This window comes from Oncorhynchus masou, chromosome 21 (assembly GCF_036934945.1).
Source record: "Oncorhynchus masou masou isolate Uvic2021 chromosome 21, UVic_Omas_1.1, whole genome shotgun sequence".
NCBI classification, from domain to species: domain Eukaryota; kingdom Metazoa; phylum Chordata; class Actinopteri; order Salmoniformes; family Salmonidae; genus Oncorhynchus; species Oncorhynchus masou.
This window is the reverse complement of record NC_088232.1, coordinates 35,382,428-35,403,308: the sequence shown is the minus strand read 5'-3', so window position 1 is coordinate 35,403,308 and position 20,881 is coordinate 35,382,428. Positions and strand designations below refer to the sequence as shown.

At 40.6% G+C, this 20,881-nt stretch overlaps 3 protein-coding genes across 6 annotated transcripts; all 3 read left to right on the top strand.

Moving 5' to 3' along the window:
* The first annotated feature begins 1,442 nt into the window (after nucleotides 1–1,442).
* On the top strand, nucleotides 1,443–5,818 carry LOC135508237 (protein max-like). Of its 4 annotated transcripts, none has more exons than XM_064928288.1 (4): nucleotides 1,443–1,611; nucleotides 3,392–3,499; nucleotides 3,878–4,001; nucleotides 4,538–5,818. In XM_064928288.1, the coding sequence occupies exons 1-4, from the start codon at nucleotides 1,576–1,578 to the stop codon at nucleotides 4,723–4,725; spliced, it is 456 nt and encodes a 151-aa protein (XP_064784360.1). In that variant the 5' UTR covers nucleotides 1,443–1,575; the 3' UTR covers nucleotides 4,726–5,818. The 4 variants fall into 4 exon arrangements, with proteins under 4 accessions (XP_064784360.1, XP_064784359.1, XP_064784357.1 ...); XM_064928287.1 differs by having other exon boundaries at nucleotides 3,392–3,508; XM_064928285.1 differs by having other exon boundaries at nucleotides 1,444–1,611; nucleotides 3,392–3,508; nucleotides 3,863–4,001.
* A 2,731-nt stretch (nucleotides 5,819–8,549) lies between these two features.
* On the top strand, nucleotides 8,550–15,397 carry LOC135508235 (ras-related protein Rab-15-like). The gene is made up of 7 exons (XM_064928283.1): nucleotides 8,550–9,300; nucleotides 12,026–12,086; nucleotides 12,283–12,343; nucleotides 12,506–12,583; nucleotides 12,753–12,842; nucleotides 12,937–13,002; nucleotides 13,100–15,397. Exons 1-7 carry the CDS (start codon nucleotides 9,177–9,179, stop codon nucleotides 13,247–13,249), a joined length of 630 nt encoding a protein of 209 aa, XP_064784355.1. The 5' UTR covers nucleotides 8,550–9,176; the 3' UTR covers nucleotides 13,250–15,397.
* Nucleotides 15,398–15,529: 132 nt separating this feature from the next.
* gpx2 (glutathione peroxidase 2) lies at nucleotides 15,530–18,451 on the top strand. The gene is made up of 2 exons (XM_064928284.1): nucleotides 15,530–17,565; nucleotides 17,714–18,451. Exons 1-2 carry the CDS (start codon nucleotides 17,344–17,346, stop codon nucleotides 18,065–18,067), a joined length of 576 nt encoding a protein of 191 aa, XP_064784356.1. The 5' UTR covers nucleotides 15,530–17,343; the 3' UTR covers nucleotides 18,068–18,451.
* Nucleotides 18,452–20,881: the final 2,430 nt, after the last annotated feature.

The window sequence follows — 20,881 nt, the reverse complement described above, 5'->3', positions numbered from 1 at the left end:
AAATGGGGGTTGGAGATCAAGACAGAGAATGCTGAATTCCTAAGACAACACAGAGGAAATTTTTGCATACAGTTGATTAGAAGAGTCACTTCGGGGCTGCCCTACATATATACAGTATATTGATCAAGAAATATCTGAGTATTCTTTGGAGGAGAGGGGGAAATATGCCAATGGTTGTATGTTGGCCATTGTGTCATGGAAACGGCTGTGAGGGTTGAGGGTAGCATATGGTGTGGCTGGTGATGAATATGACATTAGAAAGAGCTGCAGAAGTACAGAAAGTGAAAGTGCTGGTTGTTTTATGGACCCTAATTAAGTAAACAGGATGCAAGTTGCCTAGTTGGATTTAGTCTGGCCCTCGGTCTCTGGTATGGCCTCCTTTGGATATTTATCATTTGACAGTGTCATTATCTTTACTGCTAAATAATTGGTGTCAAACACAACTTGTACAATAAGCACCGTCGAATGTTTGTATCATCGACTGTAAGATCATCCATCAACCATCAGAGGATCACATAATTGCAGAATGTCAGATGGTTCGTAAAATGTATGTTTACTTATCTGATTGATTAGGTGAACACCAAACATAACCCCATTTATGAATTATAGCCTGTTTTCTGTGTGTTTTTGTTTTACAGTACATATACAAAAGCCAATTGTGCAGAGTTATTTCCTTGATTATCAATATATTATCCCGATCTGTGATATGATTTTTTTGTTATTACATTTGAACTCTGCATACCCTCAGATTGCAGCAATGAGAATATTCAGGTGCTTGTAGAGAAATAGCAGGTTTATACAGGTCCTATGGAGAGAAGTGTGTGATCGGGGTGAGGAGTGGGGGAGGGATGCTGAAACTGGGCTGCCATCTGGCCTCATAATCACAGGCTCCAGAGGGATAGGCCTGGTTATGATCGCTGCATGCCTATTAGTCTTGTGATCAACGGCCTTTCCAAACAAGAATGATAACCCTGAATGCTTAAGCAGTTAACATGTATAGATTGTACATACATAGGCCTAATTCTGAATAACAATAAACAAGTCAGCAATGATGATATTACTGTGAGTTCTCATCTGTGTGTAGTTTGATATTATATATAATTTGAAAAAGTAGTTATTGGTCAAAGAGTCTGCCTGTCTCTGTACGTCTGTCTGGATCTCTTTCTATACATATGTATAAATCGCTGAATTAGGATCAGCTATTTCAATGTGTAAGGCAAAATGATCAAAACAGATCCTTGAACAGTTGTAAGGGTATTTTGAGACTTTTCCGTAGCACGGGCGCGTCCAAATAAAGAAGCTTTGTGGGGAATATAGTCCGATTACAGACGGTCACATAATGGTAGGAACCAAACGAGTCACACCAAGGACATCAATACCCATAAAACCTTTCGTCTTCGCACATGCGCTTTACAGACTGTTGTGTCCATGTGTAGGCGAATCACGTGTAGAGAATCCGTTGGTCGTCATGTCCCTGCTGTAGGATTCGTTTCGTTCTTCGTTTCATTTTGGTTGCTAGCTATCTCCTGTGTTCATTTTAAACTATTTAAATTTTCTCATACATTTCACCGAAGAATGAGCGACAACGAAGATATCGATGTCGACAGTGACGTAAGTTAATGTGATTGCGGTTGTATTTTTGATTAGGGAAACGCGTGCTTTTCGTTGTTCCCTGGGGTATGTTAGCTGGCTCGATGAACTAGCTGGCAGATCAGAAATATTTTTCGACACAGTAGCCTGCAAACCCAATCAGCTGAGTAGCTTGCCAATGAAACCTAACAGATGCATACATGATTACTCAACAAATGATCATTTCAATATATGCATCTATCATAATGTCATCAAAAAAACTTTGTTGACTTGTTAGCGAATTTTACCAGTTTTAGCAATGTAGCTACCTAGCTAGCTAACACGGAGCTTGATTGTTATATTTGAAGCGGTGAACTGAACATCACTTGCTAGCTGGCGCTAACTTGTCTAGAACAACAAACAGCGAGCGATGCATGCGACGGCAACAGCAGAAAGCTATGTAGTTAAATATTACCTACAACTCGCTTGCAAGGTCAGCTAGCTAATGTAGCTAGTTTAGGTAAGTCGGTGTAGAGCAGTGTTTCCCAAACAGGGGTACTTGGCCTATCCACAGGGGGTACTTGAGAAGACTCATGAGACCATAGGCTTAATGGTAAAATGCACATGAAGTACTCCAGGCAGAGTAACATTAAGTTGGTGGTAAGCGGAAAAGGTTGAGAACCACTAGTGTAGAGAAGTGTAACGTTACAAGGGCAGTGTAATGTTTCTTAAGTTAGTTAGCTAGTTATACTTTGCGCGTGTACGTTATGTAAAATGACAGTTATCTACAAGGCTCGTGCAATTTTTCAGGTTTGATGGGGAGTTATCAACCCTGAAAATATTAACGCATGAAAGGGTAGTCTCATCCCATAAACCAAGGGGAATTGTCATTTGAAGCAAACCAAATGGTAATGAGCTAGTATTATGTTATGCAGAGGATAAGCCATTCAGAAGTCATGTCATTTTGTGTTTGTACTGTGCACCCCATGAGAGGAAATAATGTACATTGTGCCCTTACCATCATAGTTAATTTGTTTAGTATTTTTGACAGGTTGTTCATACTTTATCAATAGGTGATAAGATCGTGCATTTGGTGCTGTGAAAAGCAACATAAACAAATATTTTCATAGAGAACTAACGTAGAGTTGCCCTCACACATTTCGATGAAGCTGGATGATGGATATCAGCTCAGGATAAGAACAGTGCTATTACACTGACTCATGCCATAATGTCTTCTATGCATTAATTCAATGCAGCTTGCTGAACCCCTTATAATGCTTGGCGATAAACATGGAGTCATGATACGTTTGGCTGTTTAGAGAGCAGAGGTAACTGCCAAGCAACCAACAGGCGGTACCATTCTGTCCTCCTTAGAACATGAGACATTAGTGGTTTCTAAAATAATATAACAAAGAAATATAGGCTAGAGGTCGGTGGTGATAAGGATCAGGGTGCATGGGAGGTAGTTTGGTATGGGACAGACATTGTCCATAGTAACCAGTATTGTAGACTTCATACCAACAGTCAATATTGATTCAACACTTTTATGTCATAAAAATTACACATCAGTCTATTTTGTCTAACTATTACTGCAATTAACTCATTAGCAATCACAATATGAAATGTGTTAAATAATTGTTTTGATTTGGATGGAGATTGAAATGGTCAACTGAACATTGCTTGCTAGTTGGCACACAAAAAAATAACACAAATACACGTTTGAACATTGCAGGAAGAAACCCTTTTTTTAACACGTATTACTTGGCCTCTAATTATTGCTATTTTGGTTGATGCTGTTTTGGCTGTGGATCTCTCGTTGCAGGCAGACAAACGAGCACATCACAATGCGCTGGAGCGCAAGCGTAGGGACCACATTAAAGACAGCTTCAGCAGTTTACGGGACTCTGTGCCTGCGTTACAAGGGGAGAAGGTTAGTAAAGTTAGTAATCGATATTTTCTACTTTCCAGCTCTGACTGACTGTAGAATGAATGCTATATGAAGTTAATTTGTATGAAATGTATGAATGTCCAAATGTATTAATGCTAAATGTACTGCTGTATCAATGATGATCAAATAAGCCTCAACCATTATTTTGAATGGTTTAGTTTTCATTTTCATTGATGATTAGCTCAGTTATGAATCAGTTTGGATTTCTACTTGGTTCCAATAAGTGAATAGTATTTAGCCCATCTCGAATAACTGGGCCAGCAGTGCATGTTACACCTGTAATACTGTGATATGTGACACATGCAACATTGCCTCATGGCTGAGTTTGTCATTTGTTGCTGACAGCAATCTGTCAAACAGGCCTCCCGAGCTCAGATCCTAGACAAAGCCACAGACTACATCCAGTACATGAGACGGAAAAACCACACACACCAGCAGGACATTGACGACCTGAAGAAGCAGAATGCACTGCTGGAGCAGCAGGGTGAGTGTGGGCTCAAGGCCCAGGGACAACTGCAGTAGCAGGAGGGTGAGTGGTTGGGTCATGGGATCAGAACCAAACTTATGCTGCTTTTCAGCTGTAACACCAGGGTTACACTAGTCTATTCATGCTTATCTTATACTAGGAAAATTGTGTTTCCATAGCTAGGGCTGGCAGTGAAGACTTGAGAAGAGCAGAATCAAGAACTTCTCTATAATCAAAACAGTTGCTTTGTGGGAACAGTTAGCCATTATTTAATGACAGCTGAAAGTAACAGTGGCCTAGCTTTGGCCCCAAGTGAGAGCAGGTACACCAGAGCCGTGGCCCAGTGAGACGCAGGTGCCGGCCCACGTAGATAGAAACAGAAAGGTCTGAACCTTATGAGTAAAACACAGGTAAATCCTGAATGGAAATGTGCCATTATGGATATGCTACTGATGGCTTTTTGCATTATCCCAATGAACAATGTTTCATGGTGAAGGGAGAGACCGATACTTCTCCTGTTGTTTTCTGACTTGTGTTTCTCTGGGTAATTGCAGTCCGTGCACTGGAGAAAGCCAAGGGGAACACTACGCTCCAGGCCAACTACACATCCTCTGACAGCAGCTTGTACACCAACCCCAAGGGGAGCACAGTGTCCGCCTTTGATGGTGGCTCCGACTCCAGCTCTGAATCAGAGCCAGAGGAGCCGCCCAACAGAAAGAAGCTGCGTGTGGAGCCCAGCTAGACCCCCATCCACAGTGCTATCACTAGAGACTCTCTTATCTACCAGCCCACTCCTCCTGTTCAGTCTCTTTCCAGCCTTCTCATGCCAGTCCAGGAGACAGAGGGAAGACTGTGATAGAGCTGCTATCATATATACAATGCTTCAACCTTTCTCTTCCCTCGCCAGCATATTGTCACACTTTCATGGCACAGCAACAGCTCTCAACACCCTCAAAGTGAGGCAGCTCTGCAGTTTGAAGGAGTTAATGCGTTTAAAACCGAATTCTATTGATTCCGAATTGGATATGGAGGTGACCAGGTGTACAGCTTTAGTCTAGTTTACAACAAATAGCCCAATTTCTCTTTTTATGTCACCTCAATGAACCTGTTCAGAGTTTTGAGACTTAGGCAGAGTTTTGAGAAATTGTCCTAAGGAATAGCTTACCTTGTTAATAGTTGTACTTTTTCACTAAAGAATTTGAAGTTGCTTTGGAAAAATATATGTAATGCAACCCTCCTGAATCAGTGTAGATGGCTGATGTTTTCCGTCTTTGAAATATTTGTGTAATCAAATCCCTAAATTTAGAGTGATCGTTATATTGAAATGAATTTCGTATCCCATATTGTACATTTTTGTCATTTAGCTTGACCACTTGTCAATGGAGATAGATAGATGAACAATGTTGGCCTCATTTAATATATTCTCATCTCACAGGTTCAACACTTTGTTTTTATTTTTGTTATTCTCAAGGAAATTGAGATTTGAAGAAAAAAAGTTTCTTAAAATCCATACTGAATGTTACACAATGCAGTTAAAGGTAGTAAGTAACCTTTTATTTTTATGAAAGGAAAATAAATCCATATCAGTGTAGTGCATAACACTATACTCTTAAATGTCAATTCTACAAAGAAAAACTTATTTGGAAATATTTGCCTGTACTGGGAATGTTTCTTTTCTTTTTTACAGAGATAATTAGTGTGTACAAAATAGATATTTGATTGATTCCATTCCATGGAAATTACAGATATGTTGTACATACTGCCAACAATTGTCTTGCAAGTTGAGGCATACCTTTGCTATGAGACTATTATAAATAAAACTATTTTATCCTTTAGTGCTGTGTGTAGAAGGGAGACCTGGTGAAGAGGGCAGCTTAAAGTGTATGCCCAAGCATACCTGACTGAGTTTTCTTGGTATTTTGTGCCAGACAGTGCTGGGCAAGGTACATGTACACCTCTGCAGTGTCCTATGTGTCAATGTTTTTGTACCACATTTTAAACCATACCTGCTCTAAGCACTGAGTGGCATGGTGTTGGCTGGCCAATTGACACTGATGCTTTGCAGTGTGCACTGAGCACTTATCCGCACACTTGACACCCACTTTTCATGCAGGTACATGCATCTCAAAGGAGCCATCTTGATATGTGGTGGAGTAAATGAATGAGTTTCAGTTTAGGAGAGTAAAGGAATGACTGGTGAAGCGTCCATATCAACACTAGGATCTCAAAGACTGGTGTTTGTCTAAGGTTGAGGATGAAAAAATGTTAGCAATTCAAAGAAGTTCAAAATGGTTGAGATAGCATCTCTTTTGTTCAGTACACTAATGGCTTTCAGTTTTTGGAAAATATTGTTAGAAGAGGATAGATGGTTGCAGTGGTGATTTTAGCATGTAAACCTTGGTGGGGCAAACAAAAATATATATTTTTTAACTTGCATGCCAGCAAAGCGCTACACAACACTAAACAATACATGAATTGCACTAGAATGTTGACAAACTGTTAGGGCCAACATAAAGCTGTTCCAGCAGCAGAGCTTTCTTTTCAGCACCATGGAGTGAATCCTTACCACTGCTACACCTATAAGTAGATAGTTAACTGCCATCGAAACAGTTAATTCAGCCTCATTTAATGCCTTTAAAAAAACATGGCTGACTTGCTTAATAAACAAATGTGATTTCTGACAATTGAGAAGTACAAACTATGGCATGTAAGGGGACAGCGAGCAGATAAGAGAAAATCTGTCATTTTGATTAAGACAATGATTGAGCTAGGACTGACGTCAATATAACTATTTGTACTGAAACAGAATTCAGAACTTGGGCTATTCTCCCTGTACACAAAGCCAGAACCGTAGGATAAATAAAGGGGCATATAAGCAGACAATGAAAGCTCTTACAAAATGTATTGATTACATTTTTCTAAAACAGGCTATGGGCTACATGTGCTCCACATAGAACAGTATGCTAAGCTATGAGGGGGAAAGGCACCAAATTACTAGGGTGAGACACATGGGCTACTAACAGCTTACTACACCATAATTAGTATTACTTTCTTAGCTACAGGAATCATATCTCCCTAGCATATTACATGCTGCATACAATACATTTTGGGACTCTCCTTGTGCGGAAGGTGGCATGGCGGTTCTTCGTGGGCAAATTTTGTCATCAAAGTTGGGTATTCTCTCAATGAACTCTTGGGGAGGGGGGGGGTTGAGTCATGACGTCAGTGATCTTCAGGTCGGAACGCTAGAAAAGGCCTGAGTTCCCGAGTTGGATGACCAAACTTATTTTCCCAGTCTGACCTCTTTTTTTCTCAAGAGTTCCCAGTTGTATTGAGTGTGGCAGATGTCATGCTGGATTGACAGAATCTTAAACTCAGACTTGGACCACACACCCACCCCACTGAATAGCAGGCTAATGATTGCTTGGCAACGCTTGCAGTTTGCCACTGATTCCTTCTAAAACACTAATTGTTGAATTCATGATTTCCAACTTGTAATGGTCGATGAGCACCGGTACATTTTATATATAATTTCTCTTCATATGACAATAATTGAAAAGGATTTGCCTGTAGATTGTCAACGTGATTCATGATAATGACTGCTTGTCTAGCTTTCTAGCTAAGATTTTGAGAATATGTTGACATGATCAGTCCGATCAAAGCTATGTTATTTTATGTAATTGTATCTGTGGCCAATGACCTTGAGCCTTCATTGATGGGCACTTCTAATGTAACTATGGCAGCACACAAGGGGCTTCAATTTTTGAGCTCCCCCTGTAGATTTATGTGGTGTCCCCATGAGTGACAGAACACTGAGCCAATCACGGCGCAACTAGAGAACATTACCAACCCCGCCACTCCGTATTTTCCGCTGGCTTCCCCACCACCTCAGAAAGCGCTGAGCTAGGCTGGAACATCCACATTTTGGAGCTGCCTTACTCAAGAAAGCAAAAAAAAGTGACCATGTTTGTATGTGGCTTTATTAACTCAATGATTATTTTAACATTGTTTGTAAACTGATATGTGACACGTAATGGCAAAACAAACAGGTGGAGCACAAAACAGGTTTTTTTGGGCTCCGCCCCACCTACCCTGAATAGCGAGTCGCCACTGGATGGTAGACTGGTATGTCCATATACAACACTATCTGCTGCACTAGTCTATCAACACCATGGTAAGCTTATTGCGGGGTATGCATACATCAAAACCCTAACCCTTGATCATGACACTGTTTCAGTACATTACACATAAGCCATTGGACGAAGGAGTCTTTTGGGCGGGGGAGTTTTGTTAAGAGCCATGGCGCTCGGTTTTAACAACACGCACCGCCTGCGGTCCGGTTTCGGAAGCACAATGACGTTATGTTTCATATCAGCGAGAAATCATTAAACATTTAAATTGAAACAAAGTTATAGGGTTAGTGTTCCCACACGGCCATATCACAGCGCTTGTTTATGGAAAACAAGACTGAAACATAGACCTGTGCTATCTAACGTGCTCTGAACACCTGTGTGGAAGTGTAACTCGGGAAGTGTAGTTTCGGCAGATTGAGGCACACAGCTGTATGGAGGATTTTTGAAGGATTCTTTCACGCTGTTGAAAGATAAGAGCCATATTGCAAATTATGATTATTGACGTTAAAACAAAGTTCACATGAGCCAACAGCTGAAAACTAGGGAAATGGCAGAGTTAGACCTAGTTTTCAAGAACTACAACAAAACAGCAACAAACAAAAAAACAGGAGGAAAGAGCCCCAGTATTTGTTACGAGAAACACTGACATCTCCTGGTAGATAATGGCAACGTATCAATATTAATGAAATCAGTCTGCGCAGTTTAACATGAATTGAAGATGTATTACCAAATGCTAACGTTACCATTTTGACACTACATTTAAGATAAAGGCTTACATTATTATTATTTTATTTTTTTACTTTACAGAGATGAAACGTATATAGGCAATTTTTCATTTGAGTGAGGCACATGGGGAGATAGGCAAAGGCAATTTTTTACAAAGGCTAATTTGTAACCACTATTTTTGTGGTGCTGTTGTTGCTTCTCCAAGCCTTTTGATCTAGCCGCCGTACTAAAAGCATGTTCGATCCTCCCATCTGTCAGATTTCTGGCAAATCATAGAGCAGCCCCCATGCAAGTGAGTTTTCGCTGAACAAGAAACTATTTTTTTTTGTCCGCCATGGCAAAGCAGTATGACGTTTTGCTCAGGTTGCTACTTTTAGGAGATTCCGGGGTTGGAAAGACCTGTTTGTTGTGCAGGTTCACGGATAATGAATTCCATTCGTCGCATATCTCTACACTTGGTAAGCTGCTGTTGATTGCAATTGGTTAGTTTGACTGTTGACTGATTCAGGCAAGTTTGCCGCGAATATGCAACTCCCACAATAAGTGATTGACAGCAAATTCCATACGAAACGCTTGACGGGACTTTTCGTAATAGATTTAAAATGCTGTCACCTAGGACTTGATTGAAGGACATATTTCTGAAACTCTACTATGCCGTAGTCCGAACTGTATCAAATAGGAATTTGTTCTTAACTGACTTGCCTAGTTAAATAAATCAAATGTTGTTTTTGTTAGGTCTGCAAACCTAAAAGAGACTTTTCACAAACACCAGTTTTCTAAAGAACATGCCTTTACTACAACCAGTTGATTGTTTCCTCAGTTTCCATCATTCCCGTGTTCAACATAATTTCCCCCTGAACCCAGGCTATGGACACATTTGTTTAGAAACTCCAGTGTGAGCTCACTGGACAGTGCTCAAGATAGGCCTCAGTCACATTACATTACCAATTATTCCTCTAAATAGGGTTAGATTCCCATCTATCATCATGATAAAAATGTTGCCCATTGAGAAACACATGGTTTAAAGGAATATCTAGTTTTCAGCCAACAGGTGTAGGCATATATTTAGTCGCCTAAGCATTCAGAATGGACTAAGGATCTAAAACTGGACAAAACTTTCATGGTACAGTGTTTCCTGCAATAATGATCACATACAGGGCCTTTTAGCCTATTATGGATGGGGGAAGCTTTAAGGAAATACGCCTCTCTTTGGCAGAGCACAATGGAACGGCAGGATCTGTAATTGCTTAGAAAGCCTCTCCAAGCCTGATGATGGTATTTACTCGGAAGGGAGGTCTTTCTTGAACAGGAAGTGGCAGGGTTGGGGGAAATTAATCTTCTGCGTTCCCTCTGATTGTGTAACTCCATTACTCCACCACTTCATTTTTGTTTTCATACAAAGTACAGGTATAGACAGACAATGTAACTCACATTAAAATGGTGCTCTCAATACTGAAGCCTTTCTTCCCCTATTTATGTGGCCAATGTCTAATGATAATGACAAATGTGATATGCAGCAGAAAATGGACTGATTGGCCAGAATGACTTCTGTTTTGTTTAGGGCTACTCAGCCTACTGTATGATTTATTTCCCATGGGTCATCGGCAGTCATTGCCCCCTCTTATTTATGAAAATGGTGGTGATCCAGCAGTATGACTGACTGGGTAACAGAGCAGGGGTCCTGTTAGAAACGCAGCAGATTACAGGAAAGTCTACATATTATATATATATATATATACACACACACACACACAAACTAAGGCACATGTCTTCAGGTTGTTTATCTAACCCTGTAACTTTCTTCCTCCTGTTTATTCAACTTAAACAAAATAATATGTGATTAGAAGGAATGGGGAAGGTTGTGACTTACATTGCAGCTCTACTGGTGTGTTTAATCCCTGTGAAGCAATCTTAGCTGCTGCTGATCTACTAAAAAACGATTGTATTTGGTTGATGTTAGTGAGGGGGATGGGTCCGTTAGAGTAGCATACAGAACAGAATCAGACGAAGGCACCTGATGTCTCCCCTCCTAGATTCTACTTCTGCTTCATTCCTTATTATTGTTCAGTCTTGAACCCCCAACCCCAGTTCCTGAAATATAGTGTTACCCACTAAATTAGCTCAATTAAGATTTGGCTGGCCTCACTGGCAGTGAATGTAATGTCAGACGTGTTGAACACATGATTAGCCTATAACACTGGCACAGGGAGATATACACGCATGCGAAGGTAGTGAAGCATGTACAGCATATCAAATTTGAATGTGCTCTCTCTCCCATCTGTCAGTGTTGGGGTGCTAATTGGGAAGGCTGCCTCCATCGCTATTGAAGATGATGACATGGCATTTTTTAGGCATGTCCAACACACAGTCAGAATGGTTTCTAACATGACTAGAAGCACAGTTTGGATTTACCAAGAACATATAATGGCCTGTCTGTTGCCTGTAGCATATCCTTGTGTGACGTGTTTGTGTCAGCTCTGTGTTTACTCTGTTTGTGGCAGGTATGGTGGTTATGACAATGTTGCAAGCAACTGACATTTTACGTCATACTATTTGATTGGTTTTTATGCTTTTTCAACTGTGAATCTATCACACACCATTGACATTTAAATGAAGGTTGTTGTAGGTGAGATATATTTAATGCAGAAGTCGATACACTCAAGTCACGTCTTCACTGTCCATTGGCCCTGCTGAAATACACTGTAGTAAATGACAAAAAAAATGGAATTTCCATGAGCAAGATGACAGATTGAAAGGACATTCAACTGTGATAAGTGGGTATCTAAAAAAAAAAAAAAACAGTCCCCATCAGTGTCTACTTCCAAACTGGCCAATATACATTTTTGTTAGCCAAGTGGAAGAATGTTACGTTACCAGCGATACTTATTGACTAGTACAGGCTGATTTGGTAAGTCATGAGAAGGAAAATGTGCCAATGCGATGTCATTTCTTTTGATCATTTTTTATTCAGGAAAAACTTGTTTTAACCACCAGTAGGATAGGCTACAATATTTGAGCCTTCGGTAAAACTATATATTACAGTCCTGCAATGGGGAAAGAATAAACAGGATAGCACGAGTGAAATTAAATAAAACCAATTGAGACGAAAGATAGAGAAGATGAATTAACAAGCCAATAGTAACATGTTTGCCATGCATAACATTATATTTTTGTATTCTGTAGGAGTGGATTTCAAAATGAAAACATTAAAAATAGATGGCATTAAAGTGCGCGTACAGATCTGGTGAGTGAACAGATCTTTGTGAGAACAACTCACTCACCATAATGCAGTGGTTACTGACACATCCATCACAAATGTCATGTTTTCATTATGTAAGTGTAAGATATGCTTTACCTCTTTGATTGAGACATATTCTGATATGTGGTCACATCACCATGTAAAACTGGGGATTGCCTCTATGCCTTTCTGTCTACACTAGGGATACTGCTGGCCAGGAACGGTACCAGACCATCACCAAGCAGTACTACAGACGGGCACAGGTGGGTTCTCTACACACAAATAATCACTGTCCAGAAATGAAGTACATTACCGGAATTAAAACCATTTTACAACATCAAGTGCTTGGTCCCGTTGCTCACCATTAGTTATGTGCTCACAATCGGTCATGACGGTCCCTCCCTCCTCTCTTTATCATTCACCAGGGTTTTATCCTGGTGTATGACATCACTAGTTCCCGTTCCTTTCAGCACATTGTGAAGTGGGCTAGCGATGTGGATGAGGTAAGGCTAACACCTGATCAAACTGCCCTCCTTCATTCACTTGGTCAGTCTGTTTGTCTCCCATTCTCTGTTTCTGTTTATCTTTGTTTGTTACCCAGTTTTTACATCTTTTTAGTGAACTGTAGGTGCCCAGTCGTCTTTTTCACAACCCTGTCTCAATATGTTTCAGTTTGCACTTGACAAGGTGCAGAGGATCCTGGTGGGGAACAAGGCTGATGAGGCACAGAAGAGGAAAGTGCCTAAAGAACAAGGGAACAAGGTTGGCCTTTATCTTGCTGTTTTCCTCAGTCATAATAGTTTTCTTTCATACACAGTTTGACATTTTCCATCCTTAATGAACTATTGTGTTACAGCTAGCAAAAACCTATGGAATGGAGTTCTTTGAGACAAGTGCCTGCACCAACTGCAACATAAATGAGGTGAGTCATAGGCCTTATTGAGTCGATACCTTGTATGTACTCTGTTGGGTGATTATGTGAGGCAATTGTGATAAAATATTTTCTTTACGTCTTCTAGTCGTTCACCCGGTTGACAGAGCTGGTCTTGCATGCTCACAAGAAAGAGATGGATGCCTTCCAGGGTTCAATTAATAAATACCGAGACATGACTTATCTGGAGGGAGAGCAGGACAAAGAGGACAACTCCCAGAAGGCCTGCGCATGTTAGCATGAGGCAAAACTCTCAACCTGGGAGTGTTTGGCTAAAATATTTAGTTGTTTTTGCAATACCTCTGGCCCTGTGACATAATGGCAATGAAATGATGATTAACTTATTATATCTGTGAGGACAGTTGAGTCGGAAGTTTACATACACCTTAGCCAAATACATTTAAATTCAGTTTTTCACAATTCCTGACATTTAATCCCAAGTAAAAATTCCCTGTCTTAGGTCAGTTAGGACCACCACTTTATTTTAAGAATGTGAAATGTCAGAATAATAGTAGAGAGAATTATTTATTTCAGCTTTTATTCCTTTCATCACATTCCCAGTGGGTCAGAAGTTTACATACACTCAATTAGTATTTGGTAGCATTGCCTTTAAATTGCCTTCCACAAGCTTCCCACAATAAATTGGGTGAATTTTGGCCCATTCCTCCTGACAGAGCTGGTGTAACTGAGTCAGGTTTGTAGACCATCTTGCTTGCACATGCTTTTTCAGTTCTGCCCACAACTTTTCTATAGGATTGAGGTCAGGGCTTTGTGATGGCCACTCCAATACCTTGACTTTGTTGTCCTTAAGCCATTTTGCCACAACTTTGGAAGTATGCTTGGAGTCATTGTCCATTTGGAAGACCCATTTGCGATCAAGCTTTAACTTCCTGACTGATGTCTTGAGATGTTTCTTCAATATATCCACATAATGGGGCCCTCCCGGGTGGCGCAGTGGTCTAAGGCACTGCATTGCAGTGATAGCTGTGCCACCAGAGACTCTGGGTTTGAGCCCAGGCTCTGTCGCAGCCGGCCGCGACTGGGAGGACCATGGGGCGGGGCACCATTGGCCCAGCGTCGTCCAGGTTAGGGAGGGTTTGGCCGTTAGGGATATTCTTGTCTCATCGCGGACTAGCGACTCCTGTGGTGGGCCTTGCACAGTGCACGCTGACCAGGTTTCCTCTGACACATTGGTGCGGCTGGCTTCCGGGTTGGATGTGCACTGTGTTAAGAAGCAGTGCGGTTGTGTTTCGGAGGACGCATGGCTCTCGACCTTTGCCTCCCCCGAGTCCGTACGGGAGTTGCAGCGATAAGACAAGTCCGTAAATACTAACAATTGGATACCACGAAATTGGGGAGAAAATTATAAATATATATAATTTCCCTATAAAATCATGCCATCTATTTTGTGAGGTGCACCAGTCCTCCTGCAGCAAAGCAAAGTCCTCCAAACATAACGATGGTCATTATGTCCAAACAGTTCTATTTTTGTTTCATCAGACCAGAGGACATTTCTCCAAAAAGTATGATCTTTGTCCCCATGTACAGTTTCAAACCGTATTCTGGCTTTTTGTGGCGGTTTGGAGCAGTGCCTTCTTCCTTGCTGAGCAGCCTTTCAGGTTATGTCGATATAGGACTCGTTTTACTGTGGATAAAGATACTTTGTACCTGTTTCCTCCAGCATCTTCCAAGGTCCTTTGCTGTTGTTCTGGGATTCATTTGCACTTTTTTGTACCAAGTACGTTAATCTCTAGGAGACAGACCGTGTCTCCTTCCTGAGCGATATGGCGGCTGCGTGGTCCCATGGTGTTTATACTTGCGTACTATTGTTTGTACAGATGAACGTGGTACCTCTAGGCAATTGGAAATTGCTCCCAAGGATGAACCGGACTTGTGAAGGTCTACATTTTTTTTGAGGTCTTGGCTGATTTCTTTTGATTTTCCAATTATGTCAAGCAAAGAGGCACTGAGTTTGAAGGTAGGCCTTGAAATACATCCACGGGTACACCTCCAATTGACTCAAATTATGTCAATTAGCCTATCAGAAGCCTCTAAAACCATGATATAATTTTCTTCTGTTTAAAGGCACACTCAATTTAGTGTATGTAAACTTCTGATTCACTGGAATTGTGATACAGTGAAATAATCTGCCTGTAAACAATTGTTGGAAAAATTGTGTGTCATGCGCAAAGTAGATGTCCTAAACGACTTGCCAAAACTATAGTTTGTTAACAAGAAATTTGTGGAGTGGTTGAAAAACAAGTTTTAATGACTCCAACACAAGTGTATGTACACTTCCGACTTCAACTGTATGTTCGGTTTTTACTGACTGTTGCTCAGATTCATGCATTTTATAGTTTTACTCACTGTTAAATTTTCATCTTCATGTGTTGTTTTATAGTTACTTGACCTTTTCATGTTTATTACCTGGCTTTGCAACACCCAAACTGATGGCACCCTGAGTTGAGTAGTCAACATGTAATAAGAAGATTTGCCTGCTGATGGGCTGCTGTCTGCAATGCTACACTGAAAGTTGCAGCTCCACTCGTTTGGATCGACAAGGTATACTTAAGCCTACCCCTGTATAATTTGTTGCCACCAGGGGCGTCATGCACCCCAAAAATCTGAGGTGCACAAAGTACATGAGGATGATTGGCAGGTGGATCGGAAGAGGGCTCAATTTAGCTTTTTCCTGCATCTAATTTTATATCATTTTTTCCCCTGCTTATCTAAGCATACCCCTTGAGCTGTCTATTGTCCTGACTGGGGTATATTTTTTTTAAGAGACTAAAATCTCGGGTAAAATATTGAAAGGAATGTGAGTCTTCAATACATTTAGTTATTGCTTGCTTTTCTAAAATCGACTAACCTTGCTGGCAGGCAGCTAAGATTGTTAGACAAGCTAGCTACTGTAACTTGATAGCCTGAAATGCCTTCTTGGTAGCTAGTTATGAGGTTAGGAGATTGGGAACCTATATGGGCTAGTTAAAGCCAACGTCATAAAATTGTTTGGTGGCTAGTAGCGTTAGTATTTTTTTTTTTTTTTTTAAACGAGACAAATCTGATGGTGCGCGTGCCCCTGTGTCCCCATGGGCATGATGCATCAAAGTTTTGCCACAATTTTAACCTTCATATCACAAACGTTGCTGTCTACTTGAAAAAGCTAATTATGCTTACAAATTAATTTGCTAAATAGATTAATAGTGGGACGGACCAAAGAGAATCTGAAGCTCTTGATTGGTGCTTTAGGAGATGAGACGAGGAAATGGGAGATAGGGTGGGCAGAGGGCATGGTTAAATTATTCACAAGCAGAAATAAAATCCAGGCTAGCAAGTAGGGCTCATTTACCTGTGGAAGACTAACCCATACTCAAACATGCATGAAGCCAAATACTCAAATCTAAAACAGACATCATGTTATTGTTAGTAGCTTGAATGTTTTGTGAATTTACAAGTTGTCATGACAAATTCTAGGTATTTTTACAGGTTGAAAAGCTGTAGCAAATGCCACTATGGTGCATGCACATACACTATTATAAAGGGCTGTATACATGGTTCCCTTCTCAATATTCTCACAGGAAATAAGTCATTTGTAATGACAACTGTACTTTTCTTTATTTTTATATATATACTTATATATATATATATAAAGTTACCTTTATATAGGTAAGTCAGTTAATAACAAAATCTTATTTACAATGACGGCCAAAGCATGACGATGCCGGGCCAATTGTGCGCCGCACTATGGGACTCCCAATCACAGCCAGATGGTATACAACCTGGATTCCAACCAGGGACTGTAGTGATGCCTCTTGCACTGAGATGCAGTGCCTTAGACCGCTGCGCCACTCAGGAGTCAAATACTAGTGTAGTGTATTTGACTGTACATTACATCTCTGGTAAATGTTTCGATACTGTGGAATACATTGTTACTAGATCAGATTCACAGACAAGAGTCTGACTGTAAAACCGCTAGGTGTATTTGGCCAACATGAAGAACATGTCATTTGTATAAAAAAACATTACGTATTCAGTATGCAAGTAATCTTGTTTTTTAAATTAGGCCATTTTAACGAACCATGCAACGAATAACCATAGATTTAATTTAACATGACCCCGTTCATACCGTTCTGTGCAAGTTTACAAGCTGAGATATGAGCCTATCTACCTTTGTGTGTGACAGTATTGTATGTCAGGTGGGTATCATTTTACTGCAGAGATATTTGACACCCAGGTAAGGCAGGCACATATCTGAAGTCTGTGGTGACCTGAGGTAGTAATACACACAGACACACTGGTCCTCACTACTGCTAGTAACTACAGAACAGGACAATGGCGTTCATCGCGAAGACCTTCTATGATCTGAAGGCCACGACCCTGGAGGGGAGTTTAGTAGATTTCAATGTGTTTCGAGGGCGGGTGGTCCTCATTGAGAATGTGGCATCGCTCTGAGGGACAACCACCCGGGACTACAGCCAGCTCAACTTGCTCCAGAGCAAGTACCCTCACCGGCTAGTGGTCCTGGGCTTCCCCTGCAATCAGTTTGGCTACCAGGTCAGTATGCGACATTGTGGCCTTTGGTTATGTGGTTCTGTAAAATCAATGAAAACAAGCTAATCTAGTAAAAGATTCTGTTAATTTACAGGTATCGGGTGATTTGTTTAATGATTAATGTCAGATGAGAATGTTGCATGTTTTACAGGAGAACTGTTCAAATGGGGAGATCCTGAACTCATTAAAGTATGTGCGTCCAGGAGATGGCTACCAGCCTGGCTTCACTGTCTTTGAAAAGTGTGATGTGAATGGAACCAACACCCACCCTGTCTTTGCCTATTTGAAAGACAAACTTCCCTATCCTGATGATGATCCACACACCCTCATCCAGGATCCTAAATTCCTCATCTGGAGTCCCATCAGCAGGACAGACATCTCTTGGAATTTTGAGAAATTCCTGGTTGGGCCAGAGGGAGAGCCCTTTAAACGTTACAGCAAAAAATTTGAGACTATCAACATCGAGCCTGACATTCAAAGACTGTTGAGACTAACCAAGACCTGAAAATAGCATGGGAATGTTCTCCTTGTGTACTACTCATTCTGCTACACAAAGACTTCACATCTATGATAGACAGGGACTATTATGGCGTCGTCCATCCTTTTGAGTTTTACTAAATGAGGTTAATATTCTAAAAACTTGGGAGTATTATCTGAGGCCATGTAAATGCTCAAGAGTTGTGGGTTATGCCTTGATCTTCTTGTCTTCTTGCTCATGTAATAAAAATATGGAAAGCATCAGCTATATTTTTGTATGTCCTCCAGCAGTGATCCTGACCTATAGTAAACCCTCTCCTCTGTCTTTTTCTATGCTGGCCAGCAGGTGGTGCCACTAACTTGAGTTTGGATTAGATTTTTGCCACCAACTCGTTGAGTTGTTAGTGAAGTTTTTCAGACAAAATGCAGTATATACACAAGTTAACTGTAGTTGGAATAAAATTATTAGATTCTACTTGTAAAAACTGTTCTTATCGTTCCACCATATCCCATGTGTATTAATCATGCTATATTTTGACATTTTCTAGTTTCACATTACACTTTTATTTTAGTGACTGTTCAATGTTTCCAGATTTCTATGAAATATGACATATAATTAATAACAACATGAGTGACGAAGTTTTCGTTCCAAAAAATGGTAATTAAGTATGTTAAAAAACACATTTTGTTTTGGAATAGTGTGGGTGTGTAAATGGGTTAGCTGACAACATCACGAAAATGATGTGCACACTTCAATGGGGCTGTAGTCCGTGTGTTGTGATTCTGGATGACCAGGGTCTGGATTCCCCATCGCAATGGAATTTAGGCATACGTCACACCGGTTTCCCAAAAACCATCCAGTTAACTCGTTCCAAAGTTAAACTTAACTGTGTTGTTACAGGAGCTGCTGTCCCGTGCTGAAAATTATTCCAGAAAATAGTCTTAAAAGGATCCGCCCCTTTTTTTAAAATATCAGCCTAAAATGACATACTCATATAACTGCCTGTAGGCCTTGAAGCAAGGATATGCATATTCTTGGTACCATTTGAAAGGAAACACTTTGAAGTTTGTGTAAATGTGAAAGGAATGTAGGAGAATATAACACAATAGATCTGGTAAAATATAATACAAAGGAAAAAACAACAGTTCTTTTTGTACCATCATCTTTGAAATGCAAGAGAAAGGACATAATTATTATTCCAGGCCAGGTGCCATTTAGATTTTGGTGTGTGTGCAAAGTTTTAGACTGATCCAATGAACCATTGCATTTCTGTTCAAACTTTTGTATCAAGACTGCTCAAATGTGCCTAATTTTTTTATTAACTTTTTATGTTCAAAATGGTTTACTCTCCTCAAACTATAGGATGGTATTCTTTCACTGTAATAGCTACTGCAAATTGGACAGTGCTGTTAGCTTAAATTCTTGTTAATCTTTCTGCCAATATCAGATATGTCTATGTCCTGGGAAATTGTCTTGTTACTTACAACCTCATGCTAATTGCATTAGCCTACGTTAGCTCAACAATCCCGTGGACGGGACATCGATCCCGAAGATGCAAAGAGCTCGCTGTAGCCTTAAATGATTTATGGCTATTCAGTCTTTTTTACAGAATGAAATTTTCCCAACAAGAGAAATACAAATCTGTAGCCTATTATGTATATTTGTATTATACACTGAACAAAAATATAAATGAAACATGCAACAATTTCAAAGATTTAACTGAGTTACAGTTCATATGAGGAAATCAGTCAATTGAAATAAATGCAGTAGGCCCTAATCTATAGAGTTCACATGACTGGGAATACAGAAATGCATCTGTTGGTCACAGATCAAATTTAAAAAAGTAGGGGCATGGATCAGAAAAATAGTCTGTGTCTGGTGTGACCACAATTTGCCTCATGCAGCACGACACATCTCCTCCACATAGAGTTGATCAAGCTGTTGATTGCCACCTGTGGAATGTCCCACTTGTCTTCAATGGCTGTGCGAAGTTTCTCGATATTGGCGAGAACTGGAGCACGCTGTAGTACATGTCAATCCACAGCATTCCAAACAGGCTCAATGGGTGACAGGTCTGGTGAGTATGCAGGCCATGGACTAACTGGGACATTTTCCGCTTCCAGGAATTGTGTACAGATCCTTGCGACATTGGGGACTTGCATTATCATACTGAAACATGAGGTGATGGCAGCGGATGAATGGCGTGACAATGGACTTCAGGATCTCGTCACGGGATTTGTGTATTAAAATTACAATCAATAACATGCAATTGTGTTCGTTGTCCGTAGCTTATGCCTGCCCATACTATAACCCCACCACCATGGGGCACACTGTTCACAATGTTGAGATCAGCAAACCGTTCGCCCACACAACACCATACATGCTGTCTGCCATCTGCCTGGTACAGTTAAAACAGGGATTCATCCAGGAAGAGCACACTTCTCCAGCTTGCCAGTGGCCATCAAAAGTGAGCATTCTTCCACTGAAGTGGGTTACAATGCCGAACTGCATTCAGGTCAAGACCCTGGTGAGGAGCACGAGCATGCAGATGAGCTTCCTCGAGACAGTTTCTGACAGTTTGTGCAAATTCTTCGGTTATGCAAACCAACAGTTTCATCAGCTGTCCGGATAGCTGGTCTCAGACAATTCTGCAGGTGAAGAAGCCGGATGTGGGGCATTGTGTTCACAACGTTGACATCAGCCAACTGCTCACTCACATGACGCCATACACATGATCTGCGGTTGTGAGGCCGGTTGGACAAACTGCCAAATTCCTTAAAATGACTTTGGTAGAGAAATTAACATTACATTCTCTGGCTACAGCTCTGGTGTACATTCATA

Excerpts from the sequence above, each read along its gene's own strand:
- LOC135508235 (XM_064928283.1), top strand. The coding sequence starts at position 9,177 with ATGGCAAAGCAGTATGACGTTTTGCTCAGGTTGCTACTTTTAGGAGAT. Across the intron at positions 12,087-12,282 it reads AAAGTGCGCGTACAGATCTG|GGATACTGCTGGCCAGGAAC; the intron begins GTGAGTGAACAG and ends TGTCTACACTAG. Across the intron at positions 12,843-12,936 it reads CTAAAGAACAAGGGAACAAG|CTAGCAAAAACCTATGGAAT; the intron begins GTTGGCCTTTAT and ends ATTGTGTTACAG.
- LOC135508237 (XM_064928285.1), top strand. The coding sequence starts at position 1,576 with ATGAGCGACAACGAAGATATCGATGTCGACAGTGAC. Across the intron at positions 1,612-3,391 it reads ATATCGATGTCGACAGTGAC|GCAGACAAACGAGCACATCA; the intron begins GTAAGTTAATGT and ends CTCTCGTTGCAG. Across the intron at positions 3,509-3,862 it reads AAGGGGAGAAGGTTAGTAAA|CAATCTGTCAAACAGGCCTC; the intron begins GTTAGTAATCGA and ends TGTTGCTGACAG.